The 23,574-nt window shown below is 70.5% G+C and overlaps 1 protein-coding gene across 1 annotated transcript; it reads left to right on the top strand.

The window, feature by feature from the left end:
- Positions 1-191: 191 nt before the first annotated feature.
- On the top strand, positions 192-23,251 carry DHX16 (DEAH-box helicase 16). The gene is given in 26 exon segments (XM_062598559.1): positions 192-420; positions 964-1,014; positions 1,016-1,158; positions 1,160-1,213; positions 2,282-2,435; positions 3,576-3,632; positions 3,722-3,803; positions 3,806-3,975; positions 4,049-4,282; positions 6,195-6,380; positions 7,971-8,081; positions 8,919-9,034; positions 9,714-9,924; positions 10,599-10,697; positions 12,644-12,796; positions 13,930-13,962; positions 13,964-13,996; positions 13,998-14,072; positions 14,920-14,953; positions 14,956-15,081; positions 16,579-16,697; positions 16,813-16,880; positions 17,801-17,963; positions 20,079-20,240; positions 21,904-22,077; positions 22,976-23,251. Coding segments are annotated over 26 exon segments (3,141 nt in total). The 5' UTR covers positions 192-216; the 3' UTR covers positions 23,105-23,251.
- The last annotated feature ends 323 nt before the right edge of the window (positions 23,252-23,574 follow it).

The raw sequence follows: 23,574 nt of genomic DNA, 5'->3' as shown, positions 1-23,574 counted from the left end.
GGCGGCGCACGGCGGCCGGCGGGGGCCAGTCGGCAGGCTGCGCCTGCGCAGTGCGCGGCGGGAGGCGGGGTACGGCGGCCGGCGGGGGCCAGTCGGCAGGCTGCGCCTGCGCAGTGCGCGGCGGGAGGCGGGGTACGGCGGCCGGCGGGGGCCAGTCGGCAGGCTGCGCCTGCGCAGTGCGCGGCGGGAGGCGGCGCACGGCGGCCGGCGGCGGCCATGGCGGCGGCGCTGGAGCGGTGGGTGTCCGAGGAGCTGCAGGCGCTGCTGGGCCTCAGCGGCCGCCACGTTCCCGCGTTCCTGGTGGCGCTGGCGCGGCGCAGCCGCAGCGCGGACGAGCTGCTCGAGCGCCTGCGCGAGACCGAGGCGCTGCGCGTGGAGGAGCCGCGCGTGCGCGAGTTCGCGCGGGAGCTCTGGGAGAAGGTGGGGCGGGGCCTCCGGGAGGGGGGCGGGGCCTTCGGAACAGGGGGCGTGGCCTCCAGGCAGGGGCGGGGCTTCCAGGCTGAGGGTCCACGGGGGGGGGGGGGGGCCTGGGGCTCGTGGAGGGGGGCGTGACCGGCGGGTGGGAGGAGCCTCCGGGGAGGGGGCGTGGCCTCTGGGGAAGGCGGTGGGGCGCGGTCAGGGGAGGAGCCAATAGGAGGAGGGGGGCGGGGCTTGGGGCACCCGCCTGCCTGGTGCGAGGAGGGCGGTGAAGCGGAGGGGGCGGGGCCACGGCGGGGAGGGGCGGGGCTGTCAGGGGAAAGGGGGCGGGGCGGGAGGGGGAGGAGCCACGGGAGAAGGGGCGGGGCGTGAAAAGGGGGCGGTGCTTGAAAAGGGGAGGGGCCAGAGAAGGTTGGGCGGGGAACAGTAGCAGGATGGGGATTGAAAGTGGGGGGGGGGGGGGCGTGGCCGGGGCGAGGTGGGCGTGGCCACCCACGGAGTGGGGGGCGTGTCCTGATCTCGCCCCGCCCCCTGCGCCCGTCCCAGGTGCCGCGGGAGCCGCGGGCGGAGCCGCCGGGGCGGGCGGCCGAGCGGGCGGGCCCGGGAGCTGCAGCGCCGCAACCAGGGCTACCGGCTCCTCGACAGCGACGACGACGACGGCGGCCGTGGCCCCGCCCCCGGCCATGGCCCCGCCCCCGGCCCCGCCTCCTCGCCCCCCGCCAGCGCCCGCCGCCGCCGCCACCCTCCGCCGCCGCCGCCCCGACTCCCCGGAGCCGCCCAGCCCCGAGCCGCCGCCGTGAGTAACCCGCCCCCGCCGGGTCCTGGGGGCGCCCCCGGTTTTGGGGACCCCCCCCCCGAGGCCCCTGGGGTCCCCTCTGGTTCTTTGGGGACCCCCCCGAGACCCTTGGGGTCCTGTCTGGTCCTTTGGGGACCCCCCCCAAGGCCCCTGGGGTCCCCTCTGGTTCTTTGGGGACCCCCCTGAGACCCTTGGGGTCCTGTCTGGTTCTTTGGGACCCCCCCGAAGGCCCCTGGGGTCCCCTCTGGTTCTTTGGGGACCCCCCCGAGACCCTTGGGGTCCTGTCTGGTCCTTTGGGACCCCCCCAAGGCCCCTGGGGTCCCCTCTGGTCCTTTGGGGACCCCCCAAGGCCCCTGGGGTCCCCTCTGGTTCTTTGGGGACCCCCCCGAGACCCTTGGGGTCCTGTCTGGTTCTTTGGGGACCCCCCCAGGACATCTGGTGTCTCCTCTGGTTCTTTGGGGAACCCCCCCGAGACCCTTGGGGTCCTGTCTGGTCCTTTGGGGACCCCCCCGGGCCTCTGGGGTCTTCTCCAGCTCTTTGGGTTCCCCTGGTTTTAGGGACCCCCACAACCCTTGAGCCCCCCCCCCCGCAGTTCCTAGGGACACCCGTGATTCTGGGGACCCCCTTGGGCTTTGAGGTCTTCCCCAGCTCTCAGGGGCACCCCCGTTTTGGGGACCCCCCCCCCCGGGCCGCTTCTCCCAGGCCTTGGGGTCCTTCCTGGCTCTTTACCCCCCCCCCCAGTTTTGGGGTCTCCCTCACTCTTGGGGCCCCCTTAGCTCTTGGGGTCCCCCTCTTGCCCTCGAGGTTGTCCCTGTCTCTCAGGGCCCCCCTAATTTTGGATGCTCCCCCCTCACTCTTGGGGACCCCCCCCCCATTTTTCTGGGTTCCCTCTGTGGTTTTGCCCCCCCCCAAGACTCTCACCCCCCCCCTTTCTTCAGTCTCCTCCCCCTTTTGGGGGGGTTTCCCCCCCTTTTGGGGGGACTTTCCCTCCCTTTTGGACCCCATCATGCTTTGGGGTCCCCCGCCCCCAGTGTCACCACCTGCCCCCGCCCCCCCCCCCCGCCGCAGGGCGCCGGAGCCCCCCGAGGAGCCGGAGGCCGAGTGGGAGGCGTCGGAGCGGGAGCGCCTGCGGGACCTGGAGGAGCGCGACGCCTTCGCCGAGCGCCTGCGCCGCCGCGACCGCGACCGCACGCGCTCCGTCCTCGCCCGCCCCGACGCCAAGGTGCCCCCGCGGCCTTCGGGGTCCCCGGGTGGGAGGTGGGGGGGGGGGATCTGGGGTCCCTGGGGGCAGGTTGGAGGGGACTTGGGGGCCTTGGAGGGGCGTTTGGGGGCTCTGGGAGCGGGGGGGATTGGGAATTGCTGCCAGGTAGGGGTCCTTGGGTGGGATTTGGGGGGCCTTGATGCAGGATTTGGGGGGCCCTTGATGGGATTTAAGGTCCTGGCCAGGTTCCTGGAGGGTCCTGGATGGATTTGGGGGGCCCTCGATGGGATTTGGGGGCCCTTGATGGGATTTGGGGGGCCCTCGATGGGATTTGGGGGTCCTTGATGGGGTTTGAGGTGCTAGTCAGGTACCTGGGGGGCTCTTGGGATTTGGGGGCCCTCGATGGGATTTGGGGGGCCTTGATGGGATTTGAGGTGCTGGTCAGGTACCTGGGGGCTCTTGGATGGGATTTGGGGGTCCTTGATGGGATTTGGGGGGCCTTGATGGGATTTGAGGTGCTGGTCAGGTACCTGAGGGCTCTTGGATGGGATTTGGGAGTCCTTGATGGGATTTGGGGGGCCTTGATGGGATTTGAGGTGCTGGTCAGGTACCTGGGGGGCTCTTGGATGGGATTTGGGGGCCCTCGATGGGATTTGGGGGGCCTTGATGGGATTTGAGGTGCTGGTCAGGTACCTGGGGGCTCTTGGATGGGATTTGGGGGGCCCTCGATGGGATTTGGGGGTGCTTGATGGGATTTGAGGTCGTGGCCAGGTTCCTGGGGGCTTTTGGATGGGATTTGGGGGTCCTTGATGGGATTTGGGGGGCCCTTGATGGGATTTGAGGTCCTGGCCAGGTTCCTGGATGAGACTGTGGGGCCCTTGGGGGGGGATTTGGAGACCATAGATGGGATTTGGGGGCCTTCCAGGTTCCAGGGGATCCCTGCATGGGATGTGGGGCCTTGCCTGGCTCCTGGGGGGTCCCTGGGTGGCATTTGGGGGGCCCTGCGTGAGATTTGAGGTCCTTGAAGGGCTCCTAGGGATCCCTAGGAGGGATTTGGGGTTCCTGGAGGAGATTTGAGGTTTCTACCCAGCTCTGGAGAAGATTCAGAGCTGCGTTTTGGGGTCCCCCGCCCGTCCCTCACCCCTCTCGCTACCTCCGCAGGCCTACGAGGAGGCGCAGAAACGCCTCAAGGTGGCCGAGGAGGACCAGAAAGCCATGGTGAGCCCCGGGGAAGAGGGGACGGCGGGACAGGCGGCCGCGGGACGGACGGACGCCTCACCCCGCCGCCCCGGCCCGGCTCCCCGCAGGTGCCTGAGCTACGCAAGAAGTCGCGGCGGGAATATTTGGCCAAGCGGGAGCGGGACAAGCTGGAGGAGCTGGAGGCGGACATCGCGACGAGGAGTACCTCTTCGGCGACGTGGCGCTGACGGGCGCCGAGCGCCGCGAGCTCGACTACAAGCGCCGCGTGCGGGACCTGGCGCGCGAGTACAAGCGGGCGGGCGAGAAGGAGAAGCTGGAGAAGAGCAACCGCTACTACATGCCCGAGGAGACCCGCACCAAGGTACGGGGGCCGGCGGCGGCGGCGGCGCGGGGGGCTCGGCTCGCCGGCCCTCACCGCCGCTCTCCCGCCGCAGAGGATCCCCGAGCGCGAGGAGGCGGCGGCGGCGGCGGCGGAGGAGGAGCGCACGGCCCCCCGGGACGAGCAGCGGCGCTGGGAGGAGGAGCGCATCGGGGCGGCCGCCCTGCGCTTCGGGGCCCGCGACGCCGCCCGCCGCCGGCCCTCCAAGGACTACGACTTCGTGCTCGAGGAGGACGAGATGATCCAGTTCGTCAGCGCCGTGCAGATGCAGGGCACCGAGCCCGACAAGGTGGGCGAGGCGGGCCTCTCTGGGCACCGGGAGGACTGGAGGACTCTATGGTTACACGCTGTAGGCCGGGTGGGTCTCTTTGAGCACTGGGAGGACTGGAGGACTCTATGGTTACACGCTGTAGGCTGGGCGGGCCTCTCTGGGCACTGGGAGGACTAGAGGACTCTGTGGTTACATGCTGTAAGCCGGGTGGGCCTCTTTGGGCACCGGGAGGACTGGAGGACTCTATGGTTACATGCTGTAGGCTGGGCAGGCCTCTCTGGGCACTGGGAGGACTGGAGGACTCTATGGTTACACGCTGTAGGCTGGGCGGGCCTCTCTGGGCACTGGGAGGACTAGAGGACTCTGTGGTTACATGCTGTAGGCCGGGCGGGCCTCTCTGGGCACCGGGAGGACTGGAGGACTCTATGGTTACATGCTGTAAGCCGGGTGGGCCTCTTTGGGCACCGGGAGGACTGGAGGACTCTATGGTTACACGCTGTAGGCTGGGCAGGCCTCTCTGGGCACTGGGAGGACTGGAGGACTCTATGGTTACATGCTGTAAGCCGGGCGGGCCTCTTTGGGCACTGGGAGGACTGGAGAACTCTATGGTTACATGCTGTAGGCGAGTAGGCCTCTTCACGCACCGGGAGGACTCTATGGCTACGTGCTGTAGGCAGAGGTGGCTTCTCCAGGCAGTGGGAGGACTGAGGACTCTATGGTTATGGGCGGATTCCTGCCTTTAGATTGCCTTTAGCTTTGCGTTTTGTTTTTTTGGGGTGTCTTGGAGGACCAAAGCGTCTGTGGTTACACCTTGAGTGAGGGATTTGTACGTTTTCTAGCTGCGTGGAGGACTGACAGCTCTGTGGTTACACTCTGACTGGGGGGAAGGATCTTTTCTGGGTTTTTGGAGGACTAACAGCTGAGTTACACCCTCACTGAGGGGCTTTGGTGCTCTTCTAGCCCTTTGGAGGACTGGCACCTCTATGGTTACACCTTGATTGAGCAGTTATTGGCTCTCAGGGACACTTGGAGGACTAGCAGCTCTATGGTTACACCCTGAACGAGAGCCCGTGTACAAGTCTGCTCTTTGGAGGACTAGCAACTCTATGGCTATGCTCTGAATAGGAGCACCTGTGTGCTGCTCTGGTCCCGTGGAGGACTAACAGCTCTATGGTTACACTGTGCTTGTCTTTTTTTTTTTTTTTTTTTTTTGAGAGTTGCTTGTTGTTTTTTAGGGCTTTTCTGTCTCTGTGGAGGACCAGAGGCTCTATGGTTGCAGGCTGCTCTCTTTCGTAGTGGTGTCTGTTCCCGTTTTTTTTCTTTTTTCCACCCTTTCTGCGCCTCTCTGGCGCTCTGGAGGACCGGGGCCTCTACGGCCGCCGCGCACCTTCGCCCCCTTTCCGGAGGACCCCCGAACTCTATGGTCCTGCCGCTGTCAGTGGTCGCGTGGGGGCCGCTCTGGGCCGGCGGGGGGGAGACCCCGAACTCTATGGTCCTGCTGCTCGCACGGGGCCGCTCTGGGCCGGCGGGGGAGACCCCGAACTCTATGGTCCCGCTGCTTGCGTGGGGCCGCTCTGGGCCGGCGGGGGGGGACCCTGAACTCTATGGTCCTGCCGCTCGCGCGGGGCCGCTCTGGGCTGGCGGGGGGGGGGGGGACCCCGAACTCTATGGTCCCGCCGCTCACGCGGGGCCGCTCTGGGCCGGCGGCGGGGGGGACCCTGAACTCTATGGTCCTGCTGCTCGCGCGGGGCCGCTCTGGGCCGGCGGGGGGGGACACCCCGAACTCTATGGTCCCGCTGCTCGCGCGGGGCCGCTCTGGGCCGGCGGGGGGACCCCGAGCTCCGTGGTGCTGGGCAGGGGGTTGCCGAGAGGGGGCAGGCGGAGGCGGCGGGCGACGCCGGGTGACACCGGGTGACGCCGGGTGACGCAGGAGGCGCCGGCGGTGGCCGAGGCGGAGCGGCGGCGGCAGTCGGCGCAGGAGGTGCGCCGCAGCCTCCCCATCTTCCCGTACCGCGCCGAGCTGCTGGCCGCCATCGCCCGCCACCAAGTGCTCGTCATCGAGGGCGAGACCGGCTCCGGCAAGACCACGCAGATCCCCCAGTACCTGCACGAGGAGGTGCCGGGGGGGCGGATCGGGCTGTTGGGGGGCAACGGAGGGGCGGATCGGGGTGTTGGGAGGCAGATTGGGCGGACCTGGGGGGCGGATCAGGGTGTCGAGGGGCAGTTGAGGGGCAGATTGTTGTGTTGGGAGGCAGATTGGGGGACCTGGGGGGCGGATCAGGGTGTTGGGGGGCAGTTGAGGGGCAGATTGTGGTGTTGGGGGGCAGATTGGGGGACCTGGGGTTCAGGTCAGGGTGTTGGGGGTCAGATCAGGGGGTTGGGGGGCAGATTGGGGGACCTGGGGGGCAGATCAGGGTGCTGGGGGGCAACGGAAGGGCAGGTCAGGGATTTGGGGGGCAGATTGCGGGAGCTGGGGGGGCAGATCAGGGTGTTGGGGGGCAACGGAGGGGCAGATTGGGGTGTTGAGGGGCAGATTGGGGGACCTGGGGGCGGATCAGGGTGTTGGGGGGCAGTTGAGGGGCAGATTGGGGTGTTGGGCAGATTGGGGGGACCTGGGGGGCAGATCAGGGTGTTGGGGGGCAGTTGAGGGGCCGATTGTGGTGTTGGGGGCAGATTGGGAGACCTGGGGGGCGGATCAGGGTGTTGGGGGGCAGTTGAGGGGCAGATTGTGGTGTTGGGGGCAGATTGGGGGACCTGGGGGGCGGATCAGGGTGTTGGGGGGCAGTTGAGGGGCAGATTGTGGTGTTGGGGGGCAGATTGGGGGACCTGGGGGGCGGATCAGGTTGTTGGGGGGCAGTTGAGGGGCAGATTGGGGTGTTGGGGGCAGATTGGGGGACCTGGGGGGCGGATCAGGGTGTTGGGGGGCAGTTGAGGGGCAGATTGTGGTGTTGGGGGGCAGATTGGGGGACCTGGGGGGCGGATCAGGTTGTTGGGGGGCAGTTGAGGGGCAGATTGTGGTGTTGGGGGGCAGATTGGGGGACCTGGGGGGCGGATCAGGGTGTTGGGGGGCAGTTGAGGGGCAGATTGTGGTGTTGGGGGGCAGATTGGGGGACCTGGGGGGCAGACCAGGGTGTTGGGGGGCAGTTGAGGGGCAGATTGTGGTGTTGGGGGGCAGATTGGGGGACCTGGGGGGCAGACCAGGGTGTTGGGGGGCAGTTGAGGGGCAGATTGTGGTGTTGGGGGGCAGATTGGGGGACCTGGGGGGCAGACCAGGGTGTTGGGGGGCAGATTGGGGGACATTGGGGGGGGCAGATCAGGGTGTTGGGGGGCAATTGGGGGGCTGATGGGGATGTTGGGGGGCAACTGGGGGCAGAGGGGGGTGTTGGGGGCAGCAGGGGCAGACTTGCCGCCCCCCACCCCGCTTTTGCCCCAACCCTGCTTTTTGCCCCTGACCCCATTTCTTGCCCCCCCACCCCATTTTTTGCCCCCCTGACCCCATTTTTTGCCCCAACCCTGTTTTTTGCCCCTGACCCTGTTTTTTGCCCCCCGACCCCATTTTTTGCTCCCCTGACCCCGTTTTTTGCCCCCCGACCCCGTTTTTTGCCCCCCTGACCCCATTTCTTGCCCCCGACCCCGTTTTTTGCCCCCCCGACCCCGTTTTTTGCCCCCTTGACCCCAATTTTTGCCCCCTCCTCCCCCCCCCCAGGGCTACACCCGGCAGGGGCTGAAGATCGGCATCACGCAGCCGCGGCGCGTGGCCGCCATGAGCGTGGCCGCCCGCGTGGCCGTGGAGATGGGCACCAAGCTGGGCAACGAGGTGACGCCACGGGGTGGGGTGGGGGGACACACGCCGCGGGGACCCTGGGGGGGCGGGACGCGCCCACCCCACCCCACCCCGCCCCGCCCCACGCCGAGCGACGCGTCCCCGTCGGAGGGGGGGCCCTGAGGGACCTCGGGGGCCGCATCCCCATCGTGGTGGACCCTAGTGAGACGTGCGCGATGGAGAGGACGTTGAGGGGGGCGAGGGGACCCCGGGGCCACGTCCCCGTCGTGGTGGACCCTAGTGAGACGTGCGCGATGGAGAGGACGTTGAGGGGGGCGAGGGGACCCCGGGGCCACGTCCCCGTCATGGTGGACCCTAGTGAGACGTGCGCGATGGAGAGGACGTTGAGGGGGGCGAGGGGACCCCGGGGCCGCGTCCCCATCGTGGTGGACCCTAGCGAGACGTGCGCGTTGGAGAGGACGTTGAGGGGGGCGAGGGGACCCCGGGGCCACGTCCCCGTCATGGTGGACCCTAGTGAGACGTGCGCGATGGAGAGGACGTTGAGGGGGGCGAGGGGACCCCCGGGGCCACGTCCCCATCGTGGTGGACCCTAGCGAGACGTGCGCGATGGAGAGGACGTTGAGGGGGGCGAGGGGACCCCGGGGCCGCGTCCCCATCGTGGTGGACCCTAGTGAGACGTGCGCGATGGAGAGGACGTTGAGGGGGGCGAGGGGGACCCCGGGGCCACGTCCCCATCGTGGTGGACCCTAGTGAGACGTGCGCGATGGAGAGGACGTTGAGGGGGGCGAGGGGACCCCGGGGGACTCTGCGGGGGTGGCGGTGGGGCTGGGGGGTCCCGGGGGACCCCGGTGACGCGTCCCCCGTCCCCAGGTGGGCTACAGCATCCGCTTCGAGGACTGCACGTCGGAGCGGACGGTGCTCAAGTACATGACGGACGGGATGCTGCTGCGCGAGTTCCTCACCGAGCCCGACCTGGCCTCCTACAGGTGGCCCTGGGGACCCTGGGGACGTCGGGGACTTGGGGGGCAGCGGGGACTTGGGGGGGCAGCGGGGACGTCGGGGACACTGGGGACATCAGGGGCAGCGGGGACGTCGGGGGCAGCGGGGACGTCGGGGGCAGCGGGGGGCGTCCGGGACGTCGTCGACGGATGAGGGACGTCGGGGACGTCGGAGGCCTTGGACGTACCTGTCCCCCCGTGGGTGCCCCCGCGTGCCCCTCGGCGTCCCCACGTCCCTTTGGGTGTCACCGCGTCGCTGTGGGCTTCCTTGCGTCCTCGGCGGTGTCTCGGTGTCCCCGCGGGCGTCTCCACGTCCTCGCGTACCCGTTGGGGTTCTCCACGTCTCTACGGGTGTCGCCGTGGGTGTCCCCCGTGCTCGTCCTCGGGGGTGTCCCCACGTCCCTGTGGGTGTCCCGTCGCTGTCTCCACGTCGCTATGGGTCTTCCGGCGTCCCCGCGGTCGTCTTCGCGTCCCCACGGTCGTCTTCACGTCCCCGCGGGTGTCCCCAGGGGCGTCCCTCGTCCCTCGCGGCCGTCCCCACGTTCTTACGGCTGTCCCCCCCCCGCCCCCCTGGCTGTCCCCGCGTCCCTCTGGCCGCCCCCCACGTCCTCATTGCTGTCCCCACGGCTGCGCCTTGTCCCCGGGGGGCCGGCGCGCGGCCCCGCAGTGTGATCATGGTGGACGAGGCCCACGAGCGGACGCTGCACACGGACGTGCTCTTCGGCCTCGTCAAGGACATCGCCCGCTTCCGGCCCCAGCTCAAGGTGCTGGTGGCCTCGGCCACCCTCGACACCCAGCGCTTCTCCGCCTTCTTCGACGACGCGCCCGTCTTCCGCATCCCCGGCCGCCGCTTCCCCGTCGACATCTACTACACCAAGGTGACGCCGGGGGGGGGGGGGACGTGGGGACGCTGGGGGACACGCGGACGTGGGGGACACGCGGACATGGGGAGATACGAGGTCGCGCGGGGGACGCTGGCGGCTGTGGGGACACCGGGGCTGTGGAGACGCTGGAGGACGTGGATATGGGGGGACACCAAGGGCCCCAAGGGGAGACGTGGGGACGCTGGAGGACATACGGATATGGGGGGACACCGAGGGCCCCGAGGGGAGACGTGGGGATGCTGGAGGACACACGGATATGGGGGGACACCGAGGGCCCCGAGGGGAGACGTGGGATGCTGGAGGACACGTGGATATGGGGGGACACCAAGGGCCCCAAGGGGACCCAGGGAGAGGTGGGGACGCTGGAGGACATACGGATATGGGGGGACACCGAGGGCCCCAAGGGGAGACGTGGGGACGCTGGAGGACACGTGGATATGGGGGGACACCAAGGGCCCCAAGGGGACCCGGGGAGAGGTGGGGACGCTGGAGGACATACGGATATGGGTGGGGGACACCAAGGGCCCCAAGGGGACCCAGGGAGACGTGGGGACGCTGGAGGACACGTGGGATACGGGGGGACACCTCAGCGTAAGGATGCTGAGGGACGTGGGGACGAAGGCGACCCCGGGGTGGTGGTGGTGGGACGTCCCCGTGTGTCCCCGCAGGCGCCCGAGGCCGACTACCTGGAGGCGTGCGTGGTGTCGGTGCTGCAGATCCACGTCACCCAGCCGCCCGGGGACATCCTCGTCTTCCTCACCGGCCAGGTGCGTCGTCCCCCCCCCCCGCCCCCCCCCCCCCCGCCGCCACCCGCGGTGGCCTCCTCGCGGCCCTCTGCGGGTCCTTGGTGTCCCCGGGCCCCCATGTGTCGTCCTCGGGTGTCCCCATGGGCCTGGGCGTGCCCCAAGGTCTCCCTGATGTCCCCATGGCTCCGGGTGTCCCCATGGCTCTGGATGTCCCCAATATCTCCATGGTTCTAGATGTCCCCAATGTCTCCATGGCTCTGGGTGTCCCCTGGGGTCTCCCTGATGTCCCCATGGCTCCGGGTGTCCCCCATGGCTCTGGATGTCCCCAATATCTCCATGGTTCTAGATGTCCCCAACGTCTCCATGGCTCTGGGTGTCCCCTGGGGTCTCCCTGATGTCCCCATGGCTCCGGGTGTCCCCATGGCTCTGGATGTCCCCAATGTCTCCATGGCCCTGGGTGTCCCCAATGTCTCCATTCCCCAGGTGTCCCCAATGTCCCCATGGCCCTGGGTGTCCCCGATGTCTCCATGCCCCTAGGTGTCCCTGATGTCCCCATGGCCCGGGCTGTCCCCCAATGTCCCCATGGCCCGGGTTGTCCCCAGTGTCCCCGTATCTATTGGTGTCCCTAATGTCCCCGTGGCCCTGGGTGTCCCCGATCTCTCCAAGCTCCTGGTGTCCCCGATGTCCCCATGGCCCTGGGTGTCCCCGCTGACCCCATACCCCCGGGCGTCCCCCCCCGTCCCCGTGCCCCCAAGTGTCCCAGACGTCCCCGTGCCCCCAGGCGTCCCCGTGTCCCTGGGTGCCCCCGTGCCCCCGAGTGCCCCCCGTGCCCCCGGGTGTCCCCGTGTCCCCCGGGTGTCCCCATGCCCCCAAGTGCCCCCCTTGTCCCCAAGTGCCCCCTTGTCCCCAAGTGCCCCCATGCCCCTGGGAGCCCCCGTGCCCCCAAGTGCCCCCGTGCCCCCGGGTGTCCCCGTGCCCCTCAGTGCCCCTGTGCCCCTAAGTGCTCCTGTGTCCCCAAGTGCCCCTGTGCCCCTGGGTGTCCCTGTGCCCCCAAGTGCCCCTTTGCCCCTAGGTGTCCCCGTGCCCCCGGGTGTCCCTGTGCCCCTGGGTGTCCCCGTGCCCCCGGGTGCCCCCGTGCCCCCGGGTGCCCCCAAGTGCCCCCTTTGCCCCTGGGTGTCCCCGTGCCCCCGGGTGTCCCTGTGCCCCTGGGTGTCCCCGTGCCCCCGGGTGCCCCCGTGCCCCCGGGTGCCCCCAAGTGCCCCCTTTGCCCCTGGGTGTCCCCGTGCCCCCGGGTGTCCCCGTGCCCCTGGGTGTCCCCGTGCCCCCGGGTGCCCCCGTGCCCCCGTGCCCCTGGGTGCCCCCGTGCCCCCGGGTGCCCCCAAGTGCCCCTTTGCCCCTGGGTGTCCCCGTGCCCCCGGGTGTCCCCGTGCCCCTAAGTGCCCCCTTGTCCCCAAGTGTCCCCGTGCCCCCGGATGTCCCCTGTGTCCCCGGGTGCCCCCGTGCCCCTGGGTGTCCCCGTGCCCCTGGGTGTCCCCGTGCCCCCGGGTGTCCCCGTGTCCCGGGTGCCCCCAAGTGCCCCCGTGTCCCCGGGTGTCCCCGTGTCCCCGGGTGTCCCCGTGCCCCTGGGTGTCCCCGTGTCCCCGGGTGTCCCCGTGTCCCTGGGTGCCCCCGTGCCCCCGGGTGCCCCCAAGTGCCCCCGTGCCCCTGGGTGTCCCCGTGTCCCCGGGTGCCCCCGTGCCCCTGGGTGTCCCCGTGTTCCCGGGTGCCCCCGGGTGCCCCCGTGCCCCCGGGTGCCCCCGGGTGCCCCCATGCCCCCGGATGTCCCCGTGTCCCCGGGTGCCCCCGTGCCCCCGGGTGCCCCCAAGTGCCCCCGTGCCCCTGGGTGTCCCCGTGTCCCCGGGTGCCCCCGGATGCCCCCGTGTCCCCGGGTGCCCCCGGGTGCCCCCAAGTGCCCCTGTGTCCCGCAGGAGGAGATCGAGGCGTGCGTGGAGCTGCTGCAGGAGCGCTGCCGCCGCCTCGGCTCCAAGGTGCCCGAGCTGCTCGTGCTGCCCGTCTACGCCAGCCTCCCCTCCGACATGCAGGCCCGCATCTTCGAGCCCACCCCCCCCGGCGCCCGCAAGGTGCGCGCCGCCCCTTTAACCGCGCCCGGCGGCGGGGCGGGGCCTCGGCGGGGCGGGGGCCTCGCTGGGGGGGCGGGGCCTCGCCACGGCGCGGGGTGGGGGGGGGGGGGAAGGAGGGGGAAGGCTCGGATGCTGCGGGTGCGGGAGCTTGGGGGTGGAGCCTAAGGGGGTGGAGCCTAAGCGGGCGGGGCGGGGCCGAAAGGGGGTGGGACCTGAAGGGGTGGGGTGGAGCCTAACAGGGTGGAGCCGGAGGGGGTGGAGCCTAAGCGGGTGGAGCCTAAGCGGGTGGGGTGGGGCCGAAAGGGGGTGGGACCTGAAGGGGTGGGGTGGAGCCTAACAGGGTGGAGCCGGAGGGGGTGGAGCCTAAGGGGGCGGGGTGGAGCCTAAGGGGCTGGGGCCTGAATGGGTGGGTGGAGCCTAAGGGGGTTGGGTGGAGCCTAACAGGGTGGGGCCTGAGGGTGGGGTGGGGCCTGAGGGGTGGAGCCTAAGGGGGTGGAGCCTAAGGGGGTGGGGCAGAGCCTAAGGCGGGGTTGGGTGGAGCCTAACAGGGTGGAGCCTGAGGGGTGGGGTGGGGCCTAAGGGGGTGGGATCTGAAGGGGTGGGTGGGGCGTAGAGGGGGGTTGGGTGGAGCCTAAGGGGGTGGAGCCTGAGGGGGTGGGGTGAGGCCTAAGGGGGGGTGGGACCTGAATGGGAGCCTGAGGGGGTGGGTGGAGCCTGAGGGGGTGGAGCAGCACCAGGGAGTTGGGGGGGCTCAAGGGCGGGGCTTAAGGGCGTGGGGTCGAGGAGGTGGAGCCTGGTAGGCTTGGGGCTAGTGGGGGGAGTGGCTTAAGGGGGGGAGGCTGGAGCCTGGGGGCGGAGTTTGGGGTGGGGCGTAAGGGGGCGGGGCTAGCAGGGGCGGGGGTCTAACAGGGCGGGGCTTGCCGGGAGGGGGTTGAGGGGCGGAGCTCGGTGGTGGTGGGGGGGGGGTGGAGCTTCCCCGGGGGAGGAGCCTCCGGGGGGAGGGGGGGGGGGCGTCGCGGAGGGAGGGGCTTCGAGGGGTGGGGGCCTGGCGGAGGGGTGGGGGTGGGGGGGCGGAGCTTGGCGGGGGGGCGGGGCCTGCCGGAACCCCTCCCCTTCCCCCCCCCCCCCCGCAGGTGGTGGTGGCCACCAACATCGCGGAGACGTCGGGTGACCATCGACGGGATCGTCTACGTCCTCGACCCCCGGCTTCTGCAAGCAGAAGAGCTACAACGCGCGCACCGGCATGGAGTCGCTCGTGGTGACACCCTGCTCCCGGGTACCGCCGCCCCGCTCCCGGCGTCACCCCCGCCTGTCAGCCGGCCCATCGCTCGCCTCGTCACCCGGCCCGGCCGTCGCCGGGTCACCCGGCCCATCCATCACCTTATCACCCGGTCCATCGGTTGCCTTGTCACCCGGCCCATCCATCACTCTGTCACCCGGTCCATCGGTCACCTTGTCACCTGGTCCATCGGTCACCTTGTCACCCAGCCCATCTGTCACCTTGTCACCCGGCCCATCGGTCACCTTGTCACTCGGTCCAGCCATTACTATGTCACCTGACCCATCTGTCACTTTGTCAGCCAGTCCGTCGGTCACCTTGTCACCCGGCCCATCCGTTGCTGTGTCACCTGGCCCATCGGTCACCTTCTCACCCAGTCCAGCCATCACCGTGTCACCTGACCCATCCGTGACTTTTGTCACCCAGTCCATCGGTCACCTTGTCACCAAGCCCATCCATCACCGCGTCACCCGGTCCATCCACCACCTTGTCACCCGGCCCATCTGTAACCTTGTCACCCAGTCCATCCGTTACTCTGTCACCCAGCCCGTCACTCACCTTGTCACCGGGCCCATCCGTCACTGTGTCACCCAATCCATCAGTCGCCTTGTCACCCGGTCCATCCATCACTGTGTCACCCAGCCCATCCGTCACCGTGTCACCTGGCGCATCCCTTGTCACCTGGACCAGCCCTCGCCCCCGTCACCTGTCCCCAGGGTCCCTGCTAGCGCCCGTGTCCCTCTCCACCCACTGCTCCGGGTCTGCCATGTCCCCCCACCCCGTGTCCCCTCTTCCCTGGGTCCCCGCTAGCCGCCGTGTGTCCCCCCCCCCGGTGTCCCCGCAGGCCTCGGCGAACCAGCGCGCGGGACGCGCGGGGCGCGTGCGCCGGGCAAGTGCTTCCGCCTCTACACGGCCTGGGCCTTCCAGCACGAGCTGGAGGAGACGCCGGTGCCCGAGATCCAGCGCGCCGACCTGGGCTCCCTCGTCCTGCTGCTCAAGAGCCTCGGTGAGGCCGGCCGAGAAGGCTGGGGCGGCGCTGGGGGTATCTTGGGAGGCATCGGGGCATCTCGGAGCCGTAGCGGCGTCTCGAGAGCGTTGGAGTATCTAAGGGGGCATCGGGGCTTCTTGGGGGCTATCAGAACATCTCAGGAGGCATCTCAGGAGGCATCTCAAAGGGTATTGGGGCATCTCGGAGGACATCAGGGTATCTAAGGGGGCATCGAGGCTTCTTGGGGGTTATCAGAGCATCTCAGGAGGCATCTCAGGAGGCATCTCAGGAAGCATCTCAAAGGGTATTGGGGCATCTCGGAGGACATCAGGGTATCTAAGGGGGCATCGAGGCTTCTTGGGGGTTATCAGAGCATCTCAGGAGGCATCTCAAAGGGTATTGGGGCATCTTGGGGGCATCAGGGTTTCTTGGGGGCTATCAGCATCTCAGGAGGCATCTCAGGAGGCATCTCAAAGGGTATTGGGGCATCTCGGAGGGCATCAGGGTATCTAAGGGGCATCGGGGCTTCTTGGGGGTTATCAGAGCATCTCAGGGGCATCTCAAAGGGTATTGGGGCATCTTGGGGGCATCAGGGTTTCTTGGGGGCTATCAGAGCATCTCAGGAGCCATCTCAAAGGGTATTGGGGCATCTTGGAGGACATCAGGGTATCTAAGGGGGCATCAGGGCCTCCTGGAGATTATCAGGGCATCTCAGGAGGCATCTCGTGAGATGTCTCAGAGAGGTACTGAGGTATCTCAGCAGTCACTGGGGCATCCTGGGGGGCTTTGGGTTGTCTCGGGCCTATCGAGGCATCTTGGGCAGCGTCTTAGGAGGCTTTTCAGAAGATACTGGAGCATCTCAGAGGGCATCAGAGCATCTCAGTGGGGCAGCAGGGCATTTAGGCGGGTATCGCGGGAGGCATTAAGGCATCTCAGGGGCAAATAAAGCATGAGGGAGGCCACGAGGGTGTCTCAAGAGGCTTCTCAGGGGGCATCAGGCCTCCCAGAGCTTTCAGGGCATCACAGGGGCATCAGGGTGTCTTGCTGGGTGTCTCAGGGGCCACCGGGGCATCTTGGGGGGCAACCGGGGCATCAGGGAGGTCAAGAGAGCATCTCAGGTGGCTTCTCACAGGGCGCCTCAGAGCATCTTGGGGGGCATCTTGGGGCCATTGGGGCATCTCGGGAGGCTTCTTGGGGGCAGTTGGGGCATCTTGAGGGCCACCTGGGGAGGTGCGTGGGGAACGGGGGGGCAGCTCGGGGCCATTGGGGCATCTCGGGAGGCTTCTTGGGGGCAGTTGGGGCATCTTGAGGGCCACCTGGGGAGGTGCGTGGGGAACGGGGGGCAGCTCGGGGCCATTGGGGCATCTCGGGAGGCTTCTTGGGGGCAGTTGGGGCATCTTGAGGGCCACCTGGGGAGGTGCGTGGGGAACGGGGGGCAGCTCGGGGCCCGGGGGCCGCCGGGACGCCTCGGGGACGTTCGGGGCCGCCGAGGGTGACGCCCCCCGCCGTCCCCAGGCATCAACGACCTTATCCACTTCGACTTCCTGGACCCGCCGCCCCACGAGACGTTGGTGCTGGCGCTGGAGCAGCTCTACGCCCTGGGCGCCCTCAACCACCTGGGCGAGCTCACCACGGTACTGGGAGCACTGGGAGAGGCCGGGAGGGACGTGTCCCCGCGGCTGGAGTGGCCCCGGCCGGGCGGGAGGTTACTGGGAGCGCTGGGCGCCCTGACCGCGTCCCCGTCCCCAGCTGGGCCGGCGCATGGCGGAGCTGCCCGTGGAGCCCATGTTGGCCAAGATGATCCTGGCGTCGGAGCAGTGAGCGTCCCCTCCGGCCCCGCGCGCGTCCCCGCCCCGTGTCCCCGTCCCCAGGGTGACGTCCCCGTCCCCGGGGTGACGTCCCCATCCCCGGGGTGACGTCCCCGTCCCCGGGGTGACGTGGTGACCTCCCCGTGCCCAGGTACGGCTGCACGGAGGAGATGCTCCTGGTGCCACGCCCATCCCTGGGGTGATGTCCCCATCCATGGGGCGATGTCCCCATCTACGCCCCCATCCGTAGGGAGATGTCCCCATCCATAGGGTGATACCTCCATCCCTGCGGTGAGGTCCCCATCTATGTCCCCATCCGTAGGGTGACACCTTCATCCTTGGGGTGATGCCTCCATTCCTGGGGCGATGTCCTCATCCCTGGGGTGAGGTCCCCGTCTGTTTCCCCTCCGTAGGGCGATGCCCCCATCCCTAGGGAGATGCCCCCATCCATAGGGTGATGTCCCCATCTATGTCCCCATCCTCGGGGCAATGCCCCCATCCGTAGGGTGATGCCCCCATCCTTGGGGTGATGCCCCCATCCGTAGGGCGATGCCCCCATCCGTAGGGTGATCCCTCCATCCCTGGGGCAATGCCCCCATCCATAGGGTGATGCCCCCATCCATAGGGTGATGCCCCCATCCGTAGGGTGATGCCCTCATCCTTGGGGTGATGCCCCCATCCGTAGGGCGATGCCCCCATCCCTGGGGCAATGCCCCCATCCGTAGGGTGATGCCCCCATCCGTAGGGTGATGCCCCCATCCTTGGGGTGATGCCCCCATCCGTAGGGCGATGCCCCCATCCCTAGGGTGATGCCCCCATCCGTAGGGCGATGCCCCCATCCCTGGGGCGCTCCCTCCATGCCCGGGGCGCTGCCGCCGTCCCCCCCGCCCCCCCCCCCCCCCCCGGTGACGCCCCCCGCCCCGGCCCAGGTACGGCTGCACGGAGGAGGTGCTCTCGGTGGCGGCCATGCTGTCGGTGAACAACGCCGTCTTCTACCGGCCCAAGGACAAGGTTGTCCACGCCGACAACGCGCGCATGAACTTCCACGTGCCGGGCGGCGACCACCTGGTGCTGCTCAACGTCTACAACCAGGCACGCGGCGCCAGGGGGGCGGGAGATGGGGGGCTGGGGGGGGAATCGGGGGTCTTGGGGAGGGAATCGGGGGTCTTGGGGGACGATCAGGGGGGAATCGGGGGGCTGGGGCGGGAGATGGGGGGCTGGGGGGGGGAATCGGGGGTCTTGGGGAGGGAATCGGGGGTCTTGGGGGACGATCAGGGGGGAATCGGGGGGGCTGGGGCGGGAGATGGGGGGCTGGGGGGGGAATCGGGGGTCTTGGGGAGGGAATCGGGGGTCTTGGGGGACGATCAGGGGGGAATCGGGGGGCTGGGGCGGGAGATGGGGGGCTGGGGGGGGATCGGGGGTCTTGGGGAGGGAATCGGGGGTCTTGGGGGACGATCAGGGGGAATCGGGGGGGCTGGGGCGGGAGATGGGGGGCTGGGGGGGGAATCGGGGGTCTTGGGGAGGGAATTGGGGGTCTTGGGGGACGATCAGGGGGGAATCGGGGGGCTGGGGCGGGAGATGGGGGGCTGGGGGGGGAATCGGGGGTCTTGGGGAGGGAATCGGGGGTCGGGGGACGATCAGGGGGGAATCGGGGGGGCTGGGGCGGGAGATGGGGGGCTGGGGGGGGAATCGGGGGTCTTGGGGAGGGAATCGGGGGTCTTGGGGGACGATCAGGGGGGAATCGGGGGGCTGGGGCGGGAGATGGGGGGCTGGGGGGGGAATCGGGGGTCTTGGGGAGGGAATCGGGGGTCTTGGAGGACGATCAGGGGGGAATCGGGGGGGCTGGGGCGGGAGATGGGGGGCTGGGGGGGGAATCGGGGGTCTTGGGGAGGGAATCGGGGGTCTTGGAGGACGATCAGGGGGGCTGGGGGGCAGGAGATGGGGGCTGGGGGGGGAATCGGGGGGCTGGGGCGGGAGATGGGGGGCTGGGGGGAATCGGGGGTCGTGGGGGGGTGATCGGGGGGGCTGGGGGGCGGGAGATGGGGGGCTGGGGGGACGATCAGGGGTCTTTGGGGGGGAATCGGGGGGCTGGGGGGGGAGATGGAGGGCTGGGGAGGGGGCAATTGGGGGTCTTGGGGGGGGTTGGGGGGGCTGGGTGGGGGCAAACAGGGGTCTTGGGGGGAATCGGGGGGCTGGGGGGGGAGATGGGGGGCTGGGGGGCGATCAGGGGTCTTGGGGGGGGAATCAGGGGTCTGGGGGGTCCCTGGGGGTCTCTGGGGCCAGGTGCTGACCGTGTCCCCCCCCCCCCCGTCCCCGTGTCCCCCCCCCCCCCGTCCCCGTGTCACCGCCACGTCCGACGTCCCCGTGTCGCCGCGTCACCGCGTCCGACGTCTCCTGCCGTCACCGACGACGACGACGTCCCCGTGTCCTGCTGTCCCGACGTCCCACCGTCCCCGTGTCCCCATGTCCCGACATCCCAATGTCCTGGCATCCCGGTGTCCCGACGTCCTCGTGTCCTGCTGTCCCTGTGTCCTGGTGTCCCACTGTCCTCATGTCCCGCCATCCCCCTGTCCCCGTGTCCCGGCCTCCCGGCGTCCTCGTGTCCCCGCGTCCTGCTGTCACCATCCCGCTGTCCCCGTGTCCCACTGTCCCCATGTCCCCGCGTCCTGCTGTCCCCGCATCCCGGTGTCCCTGTCCCGCTGTCCCCATGTCCCGCTGTCCCGCTGTCCCCATGTCCTGCTGTCCCCGCTGTCCCCGCAACCCGCTGTCCCTGTGTCCCGCTGTCCCTGTGTCCCGCGGTCCCGCTGTCCTGCTGTCCCCATGTCCTGCTGTCCCCGCTGTCCCCGCATCCCGCTGTCCCCGTGTCCCGCTGTCCCTGTGTCCCGCTGTCCCCATGTCCTGCTGTCCCCGCGTCCCGCTGTCCCGCCGTCCCCGCGTCCCCGTATCCTGCTGTCCCCGTGTCCTGCTGTCCCGCTGTCCCTGTGTCCCGCTGTCCCCACGTCCCGCCATCCCTGGTGTTCCCATGTCCCTGTGTCCTACCGTCCTGCTGTCCCATGTCCCCGTGTCCCTGTGTCCCCGTGTCCCGCTGTCCCCGTGTCCCGCTGTCCCTGTGTCCCCGCGTCCCGCTGTCCCGCCGTCCCCGCTGTCCCGCCGTCCCCGCCGTCCCCATGTCCCCGCCGTCCCCGCGTCCCCGCGTCCCGGCGGCAGTGGGTGGAGAGCGGCCACGCGGCGCAGTGGTGCTACGAGAACTTCGTGCAGCTCCGGTCGCTGCGCCGGGCCCGGGCCGTGCGCGAGCAGCTCCAGGGGCTGCTGGAGCGCGTGGAGCTGGCGGCCGCCTCCTGCCAGGGCGACCTGCGCCTCGTCCGCAAGGTGCCCCCCGAAACCGCCCCCCGGGGCGCCCCGAAACCGCCCCCGGGGCGCCCTGAAACCGCCTTCCCGGGGAGCCCTGAAACTGACCCCCCAGGGCGCCCTGAAACCGACCCCCCAGGGCGTCCCGAAACCACCCCCCCCCCCCCAAACTACCTCCTGCCAGGGCGACCTGCGCCTCGTCCGCAAGGTGCCCCCCGAAACCGCCCCCCGGGGCGCCCCGAAAACGCCTTCCCGGGGCGCCCCGAAACCGCCTTCCCGGGGAGCCCTGAAACCGATCTCCCAGGGCGTCCCGAAACCACCCCCCCCCCCAAACTACCTCCTGCCAGGGCGACCTGCGCCTCGTCCGCAAGGTGCCCCCCGAAACCGCCCCCCGGGGCACCCCGAAACCGCCCCCCGGGGCGCCCTGAAACCGCCTTCCCGGGGAGCCCTGAAACTGACCCCCCAGGGCGCCCTGAAACCGACCCCCCAGGGCGTCCCGAAACCACCCCCCCCCCCCAAACTACCTCCTGCCAGGGCGACCTGCGCCTCGTCCGCAAGGTGCCCCCCGAAACCGCCCCCCGGGGCGCCCCGAAACCGCCCCCGGGGCGCCCTGAAACCGCCTTCCCGGGGAGCCCTGAAACCGATCTCCCAGGGCGTCCCGAAACCACCCCCCCCCCCAAACTACCTCCTGCCAGGGCGACCTGCGCCTCGTCCGCAAGGTGCCCCCCGAAACCGCCCCCGGGGCGCCCCGAAACCGCCTTTCCGGGGAGCCCTGAAACTGACCCCCCCAGGGCACCCTGAAACCGACCCCCCAGGGCGTCCCGAAACCACCCCCCCCCCCAAACTACCTCCTGCCAGGGCGACCTGCGCCTCGTCCGCAAGGTGCCCCCCGAAACCGCCCCCCGGGGCACCCCGAAACCGCCCCCCGGGGCGCCCTGAAACCGCCTTCCCGGGGAGCCCTGAAACTGACCCCCCAGGGCGCCCTGAAACCGACCCCCCAGGGCGTCCCGAAACCACCCCCCCCCCCCCAAACTACCTCCTGCCAGGGCGACCTGCGCCTCGTCCGCAAGGTGCCCCCCGAAACCGCCCCCCGGGGCGCCCCGAAACCGCCCCCGGGGCGCCCTGAAACCGCCTTCCCGGGGAGCCCTGAAACCGATCTCCCAGGGCGTCCCGAAACCACCCCCCCCCCAAACTACCTCCTGCCAGGGCGACCTGCGCCTCGTCCGCAAGGTGCCCCCCGAAACCGCCCCCGGGGCGCCCTGAAACCGCCTTCCCGGGGAGCCCTGAAAGTGACCCCCCAGGGCGCCCTGAAACCAACCCCCCAGGGCGTCCCGAAACCACCCCCCCCCCCCAAACCACCTCCTGCCAGGGCGACCTGCGCCTCGTCCGCAAGGTGCCCCCCGAAACTGCCCCCCGGGGCGCCCCGAAACCGCCCCCGGGGTGCCCTGAAACCGCCTTCCCGGGGCGCCCTGAAACCGCCTTCCTGGGGAGCCCTGAAACCGCCCCCAGGGCACCCCAAAACCACCCGGGACCCCTCGAACAGCCCTGCAGCCCCCCGCAGATCGCCCCCCCCCCCTTTACCCCTCGTGCCTCCCCTCTGCCCCCCTCCCCCCTCCCCGGGACGCCCAGTCGGGTCCCCCCCATACGACCTGTCCCCCCCCCACCCCCCCCCCGGCACCCGCAGGCCATCACCGCCGGCTTCTTCTACCACACGGCGCGGCTGACGCGGGGCGGCTACCGCACGGTGAAGCACCAGCAGACGGTGTTCCTACACCCCAACAGCTGCCTGTTCGAGGAGCAGCCGCGCTGGGTGCTCTACCACGAGCTCGTCTTCACCACCAAGGAGTTCATGCGCCAGGTGGGGGTCAGGGGCGGCGGGGGGGGGGGTCCCCGCTGGTGGTGGACCCCCGTGGGCACGTCCCGGCGTGGACGGGGCGCCCGGCGGCGCGTCGGGGGGGGCCTCCCGTGGGGATGGTGGACCCCCCGTGGGCACGTCCTGGCGTGGACGGGGCGCCCGGCGGCGCGTCGGGGGGGGCCTCCCGTGGGGATGGTGGACCCCCGTGGGCACGTCCCGGCGTGGACGGGGCGCCCGGCGGCGCGTCGGGGGGGCCTCCCGTGGGGATGGTGGACCCCCGTGGGCACGTCCCGGCGTGGACGGGGCGCCCGGCGGCGCGTCGGGGGGGCCTCCCGTGGGGATGGTGGACCCCCCGTGGGCACGTCCCGGCGTGGACGGGGCGCCCGGCGGCGCGTCGGGGGGGGCCTCCCGTGGGGATGGTGGGCCCCCGTGGGCACGTCCCGGCGTGGACGGGGCGCCCGGTGGTGCGTCGGGGGGGCCTCCCGTGGGGATGGTGGGCCCCCGTGGGCACGTCCCGGCGTGGACGGGGCGCCCGGCGGCGCGTCGGGGGGGGCCTCCCGTGGGGATGGTGGACCCCCGTGGGCACGTCCCGGCGTGGACGGGGCGCCCGGCGGCGCGTCGGGGTCCTCCCGCGGGCCAAGGATGTCATGATGGTGACCTCCATGGGGACCAGGGTGTCATGATGCTCCCGGTGCCACCGCATCCCCGTGGGGCCCAGAGCGTCATGATGCTCCTGGTGCCACCATGTCCCTGATGGGGCCCAGAGCGTCATGATGCTCCCGGTGCCACCATGTCCTCCATGGGGCCCCGAGCGCCGTGAGGGCCACGCCGTGGGGCCCAGGGCGGCGCGGTGGCCCCGGCGCGGTGACCGCCGTGTCCCACCCCCCGTCCCCGTCCCCAGGTCATCGAGATCGACAGCTCCTGGCTGCTCGAGGTGGCTCCGCACTACTACCAGGCCAAGGAGCTCGAGGACGCGGCGAGCCGCAAGATGCCCAAGAAAGGGGGCAAGAGCCGCGAGGAGCTGGGCTGAGGGGGCGCCGGGGGGCGGGGGGGGGGGACAACGGGGCGCCGTGGGGACAACGGGGCGCTATGGGGACAACGGGGCGCCGTGGGGACGCCGTGGGGACGTCCCCGGCCACCGGCGCGGCCCCGTATTACAGCTGCTTCGGCGAAAACACCCGCGGCTCCAGCGTCTCCGTGTCTGCCCGGACGCCTGGGCCCCCTCTCGCCGCGCGTCGTCTCCCTCCCCACCCCCCCCCCCACCGCCCCGTTCCCCCGGACGCCTGGGCCCCCCCTCCCCCTCCCCCCCCCCCCCCCCGGTGTGTCTTCTCCTCCCCGGACGCCTGGGATCTCCAATGGCCACTTCTCGGACGCCTGGGCCCCTAGTAAACCGTGCTCCCCGGACGCCTGGGCCCCTGTGCGTCCCCGTCCCGGACGCCTGGGCCCCTGCACGTCCCCGCCCCGGACGCCTGGGCCCCTGCGTGCCCCCTCCCCGGACGC

This window comes from Rhea pennata, chromosome 34, assembly GCF_028389875.1.
Source record: "Rhea pennata isolate bPtePen1 chromosome 34, bPtePen1.pri, whole genome shotgun sequence".
NCBI lineage: Eukaryota > Metazoa > Chordata > Aves > Rheiformes > Rheidae > Rhea > Rhea pennata.
Note: the sequence above shows the minus strand (reverse complement) of the source record. Positions and strands in the feature narration are given on the sequence as shown.